This window comes from Thamnophis sirtalis, unplaced genomic scaffold, assembly GCF_051295495.1.
Source record: "Thamnophis sirtalis isolate CommonGarterSnake01/CBP01778 unplaced genomic scaffold, rThaSir2_p1.2 scaffold_2, whole genome shotgun sequence".
Lineage (NCBI taxonomy): Eukaryota > Metazoa > Chordata > Lepidosauria > Squamata > Natricidae > Thamnophis > Thamnophis sirtalis.
The window spans coordinates 32,867,984-32,879,183 of record NW_028261382.1 but is presented as its reverse complement, the minus strand read 5'-3'; the positions used below and the strand labels follow the sequence as shown (position 1 = coordinate 32,879,183).

The 11,200-nt window shown below is 39.1% G+C and overlaps 1 protein-coding gene across 1 annotated transcript in view; it reads left to right on the top strand.

Annotated features, from left to right (window-relative positions):
* Positions 1 to 384: 384 nt before the first annotated feature.
* AK8 (adenylate kinase 8) overlaps positions 385 to 11,200 on the top strand; it is a 68,515-nt gene continuing 57,699 nt past the window's right edge. Inside the window, exons 1-2 of the mRNA XM_087704670.1 lie at positions 385 to 534; positions 1,714 to 1,798. Coding sequence (XP_087560796.1) covers positions 451 to 534; positions 1,714 to 1,798 — 169 coding nt within the window. The 5' untranslated portion in view covers positions 385 to 450. The remainder of the gene's footprint in view (positions 535 to 1,713; positions 1,799 to 11,200) is intronic.

Sequence of the window (11,200 nt, the reverse complement as noted above, 5' to 3'; positions counted from 1 at the left end):
TTCCCTTTGCCTCGCTTACGTTTATGTGTGTGTGTGGGGTCCCCCGAGGCATCTAGTCGGTTGCTTCTGCCCCTTGGCAAAAGGTTTTAATGTGGGACGGGGGAGCAGCAACCGATTGCTGCTCCCCCCCTTTTTTCCCCAAAAAGGTGTGAGTGGGAGGGAGAAGAGGTGCAATAGAAGCCCCTCGTGCAGGCTGACACGCGAGTGCGTTCACACAACCTGGAGAGAAACCCCGTGCACGCAAAAAAAAAAGTCCTACAAGTCAACGCTTCCAAAAGCGCTTTTTTTGGCCTCTCGGCTGCCCTCTAGCGGCCGCACCCCGTGCCTTCAAACCCCAGGTCTTCTGTGGCTAGCTAGCCAGCGGCGGTGGAAGCTCTGTCGCTAGGTGATGACGCGAGACAAGCGCGTCTCCTTCTGTGAGCATAGCGACGCGCGGTTGCTACGGGCGCCATGGACGCGACCAAGAGGCCTCTGTACATCCCCCCGCAGATGGGGCTCTACGCGGAGAAGCACCGTCTTTTCGAAATGATGCAGGTGAGGGGAAGCCCGGCTCGGGTTTGTCCGGATATGTATTTATAAGGGGGGGGGAATGTCCGGACCTAACGTAATTTCTAACGTTGGATTTTCCCCCTTACCATGGGGAGCCCTCTTGTGGAGTACTGTGAAGCCGTTACCATGGCAACTCCACTGTGCTGTACGGTAGAAAATGGCGGCAGTACAGTAGAAGTCACTTTAAGGCACAACAGGCTGTATCATAACAGAGCATACACACCCCAAGGGGTGTCTTTTACACACACACACACACACACACTTTTATCCATATAGAGATAATCCTAAGAGTAAGAAGATGCACAAACATGATTGCAAAATGCTTTAGGTGTGGCTAAGAAGTTTGTTCCTAGATCTGTTTTATTTATTCTGTTTTTTATTTTATCCTGCCGTTATTATTTTTAATTATAAAGAGCAGGAAGTAATATTAGGTAGACTTGACCCTTGGAGTGAATTAATAATTCAAGTACCAAATCCGCCTGGTGCTCCTTCCTGCTCTTATTTTCCTCACAAAAACCACCCTGTGAGGTGGGCTGAGCTGGGATAAAGCGACAGGCTCAAATTCAGGCCGAACCGGCTTTCTTGCCCAAGGCGGGATTGGAACCCAGGATCTCCAGGGGATTGGCCCAATGTCGCTAACCAGCTTTCATGCTTAAATTGGTGTTAGAACTAAAATCACAACACTGAGTAACAGCATCATGCGCAAGTTACATCCCGGTAATTTTAGATAGAAATCCAATAAGAAAAACCAAATTTTAAGATAGTTTTTCAAAATGTTTACAACTCTGGAAGCAACATTGGTGTGAGAAAGTTAAATTTAAAGAGTGAGTTAAAAACATCACAAACTTCTCTTTTTGTTACCGTTTTTGGTAATTGTTGTTAGATACAATCCTTTTCTGATTGCAGATCTACTAAATGCCCTAAGCTTCTGAATTATTTTTCATTGTTAGCTGTTTTTGTGTAATATAAACCAGGAAGTTTTTCCCACCCCCTAAGCCAGTAACACAAGCAGAACTGGCTGCAAGAAAGCAAGTTTCCGAGTAGTGTAAACATTTAATTTATTAAATAGTCAAGCATTTATTTCCCAAGTGGCATTGGGAAAATGTTTTGAATAGGGACCAGAAATTGCTTCCTTGTCATTTAGTCCCATTGATTCCTTTCTAGGATTTGCTCGGAAATTTGCTGATCCACCAACCGGAGAACCCCTTGGACTTCTTGATAAGGCAGTTAAAATATAGCAACTGTGACGGTGAGTAAGAAAGGTTGATGGTTGTGACTGTGACAGCTGAAATAATTGGTTGAACAAATTCAGAGCAGTTGTCCCAAACTGGAGTGAATGATCACATCTTTTAGAATTGATCTTGTTACCTGGGGATCCTGGAGGTTGTCTCTTTCCCAAACATCTGTAAGTCTCCAGGTTGCGAAGGAATTGCGAAGAAAACCTTGAAGAAGACCTCACTCTGTCAAGGACCTCATCTCAAATGATCTAAGTGCCAGAACTCACTGTAACAGCATTGCCAAAGTGTTTTTAACCGAATTTTGTGAAGCTTTTTCTCCAGTAACATTGTCTTGCAAACTAGGGCATATAAAACCTTTGCTAGACCAATTCTCGAATACAGCTCATCTGCCTGAAATCCACACTGTATTATAGGACATTAATACAATTGAGCGAGTCTAGAGATATTTCACGAGAAGAGTCCTCCACTCCTCTGCTCACAATAGAATCCCTTACGTCACCAGCCTCAAAATTTGGGGCTTGGACAACCTGGAACTACGCCGCCTATGATCTGACCTAAGCGTAGTACACAAAATTATTCGCTACAACATCCTACCTGTCAATGACTACTTCAGCTTCAACCACAATAATACACGGGCAAACAATAGGTAGAAACTCAAGGTAAACCGCTCCAAACTCGATTGTAGAAAATACGACTTCGGCAACAGAGTGGGCAACGCCTGGAATGCTCTACCTGACTCCGTTGTTGCAGCCTCAAACCCCCACGGGTTCAACCTTAAACTGTCCACCGTGGACCTCACCCCATTCCTAAGAGGTCCGTAAAGTGGGCGTGCATAAGCGCGCCAGCGTGCCTCCCGTCCCTGTCCTATGGTCCCCGTTTATCTGTACCCATTTCCTGTGTTCATGTCCATGTTTACACCTTTTAGATCGTACATTTGACAAATGAAATAAAATAAAATAAGGTTTAGAAGAGTTCACACTTGGCAACTTTAAAATGTGTAGACTACAACTCGCAGAATTCCCCAGCCAGCACACTTCCAAGAGGCTTGGACTTCAACTCCCAGAATTCCCCAGCCAGGATAATGATTTAGAACACCATTCTTAAATAAGCAAAGGTTCAAACTCTGTCCACATCAAATAAAAATTAAGAGCCAATAAGCAAGGAAGAATAGCAGAAGGCGGATTTTTCTGTAAGTCTGATTTAATAGCATTTTCTTTTTCTTGATTTTGAAGGAGAGGCTGGCTGTTTTGGAAGAAGGAGGGTAAACTCCCCCTCCCCTTTCCCTTTATTAAAGTCAGCAAAGCTATGAATTTTCATGATTTCTGCTCGCAAGTCAAGTTTTCATCCCAGAGAAGATTTCAAGCAGAGAGATGTAGGCAAAAAGAAATAGAAAAAGGAAAAAAATGAAAGAAAAAAGTATCTATTCTTGTCAGGAAGTCAAAAGTGATTTTAATTAGTCATAAATTCTAAAGCGAAGTATAGAAAAGGGAGATGTTCCCTCTCAATTCATCACAAAAGCAGCAATAATTTAGATCTAAATTCGAGGACAAGGATAAAGCTGCTGAAGATTTAAAACCAGAGAGGTTACCTCATTGAGAAAGTGTTGTTACTTTTGGCTTTACACAGGCTAATAACCATGGATGAAAGACGGGCTACCGTTTGCCCTTCTGTGAATTTTTGTTTGTTTGAAAAAATTAAGTTTGTATTTGACAAAAAAAACCCTATTCCCTCAGACCCTGTATGATTAATTCATGGTGTTGGCTTACCATAAAATGGTGTGTGTCCCTTGCAAGATAGTGGCTTTAAAAAGGACTGGTACATTTTGTGGAAAGCTTTGTACTGACAGCTAATACAATCTTTAAATTAATTTTTATTAAGTTGCGTTGGTGTCCTCTTCTTACCGCCCAGTGCTTGGAGATGACTTGATTGACACAACAACTAAATCACCCTTGTGATTAGCTGGAATCTGCAAAGAGTTTCCTCCAATGGACCCAAATGGATCTCATTCTGCCTTTTCTCAAAAGACTCATGAAGGCCTGGCTCTTAGACCCTCTCATTTTATTGCTCTCGCCATATTTTCTCTCTTTTTTTTTTAAAATGACTTTATTGTAATTTCTTTGAGGGTTGTGAATTGCCTCAGAGTCCTTCAGTTGGAATGCAAGTTGGAAAAAAATATTATTAATCACCCTACACTTCCGTTGGGTCTCTTTCTCACATGCCCAATCCAGAAGCTGTTTACAGAAACTAAAAGCAAATTTCCACCTAATCATCATCATCATCATCATCAATTCAGTAGCACAAATGATCCATTGGAATTTGTGCAAAAATTATAATATTAAAACAGCAACAAACTGGTGGGAACATCAGCCTGAAAAAGTCACCGAAAATCAGATAGTCAAGATCTTGTGGGATTTCTGCATACAAACAGACAAAATACTGGCGCATAATACACCAGACATCACACTGGTTGAGAAAAACAAGGTCACAATCATAGACATTGCAATACCAGGTGATAGCAGGGTCGCCGAGAAGGAACATGAAAAAATCGCAAGATACCAGGACTTAAAAATCGAAATTCAACGTCTATGGCACAAACCAGCAGTGGTAATTCCAGTGGTAATTGGCACACTGGGTGCTATTCCAAAAGCACTGGAATTACATTTAAAACAGTTAAAAATTGACAAAATCACCATCAGTCAAATGCAAAAAGCCGCATTGCTTGGATCTGCACGCATATTACGAAAATACGTTACGACATCCTAGGCCCCTGGGTGGGACCCGACTAGTAATCAATGCCAAATCCGGCAAAACAACTGGCCGCTGTGATACAATTCTGTTGTTGTGATAATAATAATGTTTATTGATATCGCTATTCCTGGAGATGCCAGAGTCGAAGAAAAATAACTAGAAAAAGTAATGAAATATCACAACCTGGCCATCGAAATGACACAATTATGGATGAAGCATGTGACAGTGATGCCCATTGTCATCAGGGCACTTGGCACCATGTCCAAGAATTTTACAAGATACACCCACAAATTGCAGTTTCCTGCAATAACACCAGCGGAACTGCGAAAAACTGCACTACTCAGAACATCGTACATCTTAAGAAGGTACTTGGTTGATACCTAGGACCCATATCAACCATCAGAGCCAATCAGTTATATTTGTGATACATTTTAAAATGTTCAGTTGACTGAGTTTCATATTTAATAAATTAAAGAGATAACAAAAAACCCCAGGGTTGCATTTAGCTTGCCTTGTTTCATACACACCACAATTCCAGCTTTAAAAAGCCTTAGATTGCTGGAAAATCCAATAACGACAGTACAACAGTTCAGAATTGCAATGGTTTTGTTAACCCAATTTGCCAGAATTTTTGGCTTGCTCGTAATGTTTTGCCAAGGTTTGGCCAAACCCAGACTTTATCCTGGTTTACAGCTTATGCAAAAGCCAAAAGCAGGTCCTTTTCCCACTGGTCTCCATAACAGTTTTCTTTTCAGAGATACCAAAAATATTACATATTTTGATCTGCCTCAAACCACAGCAGGTCTACTGACTTCTTAACATCCACAAACCCAGATCTCAATCTCTGAAACGGTGCAATATTTGGTAGAAGCTCAATTCTGCTTCCGCTGACCGGTTGGATGGTGAAATTTTACCTATTAAATCTGCGCAACTGTCCCTTTTGCCGCTGCGACACTGGGCAGCTTACAGAAGAAATAACCTTTAAAACACGACAACAGCGGCAAGCGATAAAGCTGCTAAAGCAATTTTGGAACTGAATCTACACTCTATCAATCAGGAACTCTTGTTGAAGTGTCTTTCCGACATATTTTAAATCCAGTTCTTTTGAAAAATAAAGATATTTTAGCGAGTTAATTTTGCCTCTCTTTGCCATGATCCCGGATGAGTCAGGAATATGCTTTGGGGCCTTAAAAACAGTGGGTCAGCCTCTGTTTAAATCTTTATTAAGTTTTGAATTAATGGCAATTTTTTTCACAAGCCTCCTCGTATTTTTCTCTGGAAATAACATCCGTTATTTTCCCTTGGGCGAATTCAACTTTTCGTTCCCCTCCAAAATCCATGACATATGTTTGGGGATGGTGGAAGTGTTTTTTTTTTTTAAAACCAGCGTGCAAATGTGTAAATCAATGCATTTGCTACGTCTGCTAGCTATTCTTAAGCCCAAGGAAAAAGCAGATTTAGTACAAAGCGAACGTTTATAGTTGCCCTGGGCAATATTAAAGCATGATACGCTGTGTATAATGATACGTTTCGTTTTTTTTATCAAACGTTTGTCCAAGAAAGCAGCGTATTAAAGCTTCAGTACCTCGGGGTTTTGGTCTGAATTTTAAATCATGCTTCCTCCTTAAACCTCAAAAGGAACTGGAGCTAGAAAGCTTCTTTTTAATTTTTTTTTTCTTCAGTTTGCTTTGAAGCGGGCGGAAGAAGTTGATTAGTGTTGGCACCAAAGCACATTTCCGATGACTCTCTGTTTATAAATAATTCCTCATTACCAGGCTGAAGTTTCAAGGTGTTAAAATTCTAGGGAGGGGCGGAAAGAGAAAAGAAACAGAAGAAGAAAAAAAGAAAGAAAGAAAGAAAAAGAAGGAAATAGAGAGAAAAAAAAGCTGAACGTTTTAATCAGAGTCGGGGAAAAATTAGGCGACGAAACCGCTTAATGGGGTTTTTCTTCCAGTTGCACTTTTCAAAACCAATGAAAGCCAAGAAAGAACATTGCCTTGAACCTCCCAAGTCAAAAGAGAAGCTTTGTTAAGATGAATTTGTAATCTCGATTTAAAAGTTGTCCTTGCCCAGTTTTGTGTTAAAAATGCTTGCAAAGCTTTGTGGGGAATAAAATTACTCAGCTCCGTTTTTCTTCCTTGGCTACCTTTCAAGATCAGACAGCGTCTAGACTATTCTTATTTTCTATTTAAATCGATTATTTTAGTAGGTTATTTTAGATTTTAGTATATTGTTTTTGCTTTTATTTGATCGGGCATTGTGGTTCTTTATTGTTTTAGATTTTAGTTTATTATTTGAGTTTATCTTGCTTTTTATTATATGTTTTAGCTTGTTGTATTATGTATTTTGGTTTATTTTAATTTATTTTTAATTGCTTTGATGTTTTAGTTTATTGTATTATATATTTTAGTTTATTTTTTTATTGCTTTGAATTTCCAGTTTCTTATTTGAGTTTTTCTCGCTTTTAATTGTATATGTTAGTCAATTTTAGTATATATTGTAGTTATAGTTTATTGTTTTAGATATTAGTTTAGTTTGGGGGTTTATTTTGTTTTTTGTCATGGATTTAATTTGTTGCCTCTTGGTTTAGATTTTAGTCTGTTGTTTGAATTTGTTGTTTTTATTATGCATTTTAGTTTATTTTAGTATTTCATTTATTTTGGTCTATTATCTTCCATTTTATTTTAATATATTTATTTAGTTTGATTTAGTTTGATTTATTTTATTATTTTCTTTCTTACTTTATTGTTTTATTTCATTCTTTTTTTCAAAATAAATAAATAAATTAGGCCATCACAGTCTTGTCTGTTTCTAGAAAACCTTCTTAAAGAAGCCATAGAAAGGAAAACACTAAGGGCCATTTTTTTAAAAAAAATCCTTAATTTAAAAAAATATACTGTATAATATCTAAATCTCAGCAGTATTAATTCATTGATTTAAAAGCCGTCTGGATGAGCTGCAGCTTTTCCATTCACTTTGCCCCCTAAGTCACACTGGGACTTTTCTTTGGGTTCGACAACACAGTGAGAAACACAATGGCCAAGTTCCCACAACCACATCACACCCAACTCCATTGTCGCAGAGATGTGTGAACCCAACCCTGCCTTGGGGAGAAAAAAAAATAGTTTCCCAGGCTCCCTAAATTTGCTCTCTTTAAATGCCATTCCTGATCACACCTTAGTCACGTTTCACCCCCTCCCCAAAACCTGGTTAAGATTCCATTTCTCCATTCCGACATGATCTCCCGTCATCCTGGCCTGAATTCTCAGGCCTCCTACCCTATTTTAATCCTCAAATTAGCAACGATACTCAAGAGAGGAGACTCCCAAGATTCGTTTAACGTAAAATCCAGAGGCCTGAAGGACAAAATTAATATTATTATTATTATTAATAATAATAATAATAATACATCTATTAATCAAAGTAAAGAACAAAAATCTACTGAAGGCCCAACAGACGAAACAAGAATACAGAAAAGATGTGATAAAATCAAGAATGGAGAGTTGGCAGAACAAAGCACTGCATGGCCAATTTCTGGAAAAAATAAAAGATAAAGTGGACAGTGAACAAACTTGGTTATGGTTAACAACAGGTACATTAAAGAAAGAAACAGAGTCACTAATCCTGGCTGCGCAAGAACAAGCTATCCGCACAAATGCCATTAAGGCCAAAATCGAAAAATCCTCTGATGATGCCAAATGCAGACTTTGCAAAGAAGCTGATGAAACTGTTGATCACATACTCAGCTGCTGTAAAAAAATCGCGCAGACTGATTATAAATTGCGGCACAATTCAGTAGCACAAATGATCCATTGGAATTTGTGCAAAAATTATAATATTAAAACAGCAACAAACTGGTGGGAACATCAGCCTGAAAAAGTCACCGAAAATCAGATGGTCAAGATCTTGTGGGATTTCTGTATACAAACGGACAAAATACTGGCGCATAATACACCAGACATCACACTGGTTGAGAAAAATAAGGTCACAATCATAGACATTGCAATACCAGGCGATAGCAGGGTCGCCGAGAAGGAACATGAAAAAATCGCAAAATACCAGGACTTAAAAATCGAAATTCAACGACTATGGCACAAACCAGCAGTGGTAATTCCAGTGGTAATTGGCACACTGGGTGCTCTTCCAAAAGCACTGGAATTACATTTAAAACAGTTAAAAATTGACAAAATCACCATCAGTCAAATGCAAAAAGCTGCACTGCTTGGATCTGCACGCATATTACGAAAATACATTACGACGTCCTAGGCCCCTGGGTGGGGCCCGACTAGTAACCAATGCCAAATCCGGCTAAACAACTGGCCGCTGTGATACAATTGTTGTTGTTGTAGTAGTAGTAGTAGTAGTAGTAGTAGTAGTAGTAGTAGTAATAGTAATAATAAATTGTGTGTTGTCCCGATTGTAATTGGAGCCCTTGGAGCAATACCCAAAGGACTACCCCGCTATTTGGAAATTTTAAGTTTATCAGACTTGAACATTCTGATTCTACAAAAAACCACCCTAGTTGGAATAGCTTATATCCTCCAATGTTACCTTAACAGTTCCTAGGTCCTTAGTTAGGACTCGAGCTGTTGAGCTACCAACCAGCACCAAAGGCTGTGAATCTCACCAAAGATTAACCACATAATAATAAACTTGAGGATGCTCCACCTCCTTTGAACTGTGCTCGGAATGGAAAAGTGTGCTCCCCTTCCCACAAACACAAAGGAAACAAGATCAGGGAGAATTGGAGATGAATGTTCTGAGCAAGGGCAGAAAGAACTAAGACGCCTGTCTCCAGTGGCCGAGGGAAAGGCTTGGCTGCCCGCACCAGAGGGAACCTGAGAAATGTTCAAGGGGACTTCTGCTTCTAAGTTCACCCTGGGAGGAAGCTAGTTGCAACCACTAGACGTGAGAGGAAAAGCAAAATCGCTCCATAGCTTTCCGATGAATTTCCAAAACATGCTTTCTGGGCTAGCTACTTGCGACATAGAATAACATCATTGGAAGGGACCTTGTTTGAGGTCTTCTAGTCCAACCTTCTAAGGTAAGTGTCCTCATATCGTTTCAGACAAATGCTTGTCCAATCTTCTTGAAAAACCTATAGATGATGATGACGACGAAAGAGAAAAAGATAGAAAGATAGGTAGGTAGGTAGGTAATTGGTTGGTTGGGTGGATAGATAGATTGAGATAAAGATAGAGATAGAGATTAGATATAGATACAGATGCAGATACAGATACAGATACAGATACAGATACAGATACAGATATATAGATACATATAGGTAGATGAGAGATATTGATAGATGATTGATTGTTGGATGGATGGATGGATGGATAGATGTAGATAAAGGAGGAGAACCTGTGGCTTAGTGGCTAACACAACTGCCTAATATGTAATACAGCACAGGTTCAAATCCCAGTAAGGGTATGGCTAGCTGATGAGAGCTAAATAGCTTGAAATAGATCTATACTAGTCTCCCTTTATTTATTTATCAGCACAAATGCAACATAGATGTAGATGTATATATATAGATAAATATAGATGAATGAGAGACATAGATAGGTAGATGGATGGATGGATAGATGTAGATGTGTATGGATATAGAGATAGATAGATAGATAGATAGATAGATAGATAGATAGATAGATAGATAGATAGATAGATAGATAGATAGATAGATAGATAGATAGATAGATGAGAGATGAGAGATGAGAGATGAGAGATGAGAGATATAGATAGGTGGATGGATGGATGGATGGATAGATGTAGTAGCTGTATATATATAATAGATTGATAGATAGATAAATATAGATTGATGAGAGACATAGATAGATAGGTATGGATGGATGGATGTAGATGTAGATGTGTATACATAGATAGATAGTTAGATAGATGAGAGATATAGATAGGTAGATGGATGGATGGATGGATGGATGGATGGATAGATGTAGTAGATGTATATATATAATAGATAGATAGATAGATAGATAGATAGATAGATAGATAGATAGATAGATAGATAGATAGATATAGATAGATTGATGAGAGACATAGATAGATAGGTATGGATGGATGGATGTAGATGTAGATGTGTATACATTATCGACAGATGAGAGATAGAGGTAGGTAGGTAAGTAGTTAAGTAGGTGGATGGATGGATGGATAAATATATAGATAAATATAGGTAGATGAGAGATAGAGGTAAGTAGGTAGTAGTTAGGTAGGTAGAAACAGACAGACAGACAGACAGAGATAGAGAGCCAGGAGACATTGAGCAGAGATCTATCTATATCTATCCCAGTCAGATGACTTTCCTGTTCACTTTCAACTTTGGAAGGTAAACCATTCCACTGATTAATTGTTCTCACTGTCAAAAAATTTCTCCTTAGTTCTGGTTGGGTCTGTCTTTGATGAGCTTCCATCACTCACTTCTTGTCCTGTCCTCAGGCGTTTTGGAGAATAGGTTGATTCCCTCTTCTCTGTGGTAGCCCCTCAAATAGTGGAAGAGAGCTGTCGTGTCCCCTCTAATCCTTCTCTTTGATAGGGTAGGCATGGCTAGGCTCCCTCAACTGTCCATCATATGATTTGGCCCCCCAGATCTTTTTACCATCTTTGTTGCTCTTCTCTGCAGAGTTGGGGGTTGTACAGTATATGTGGTACCT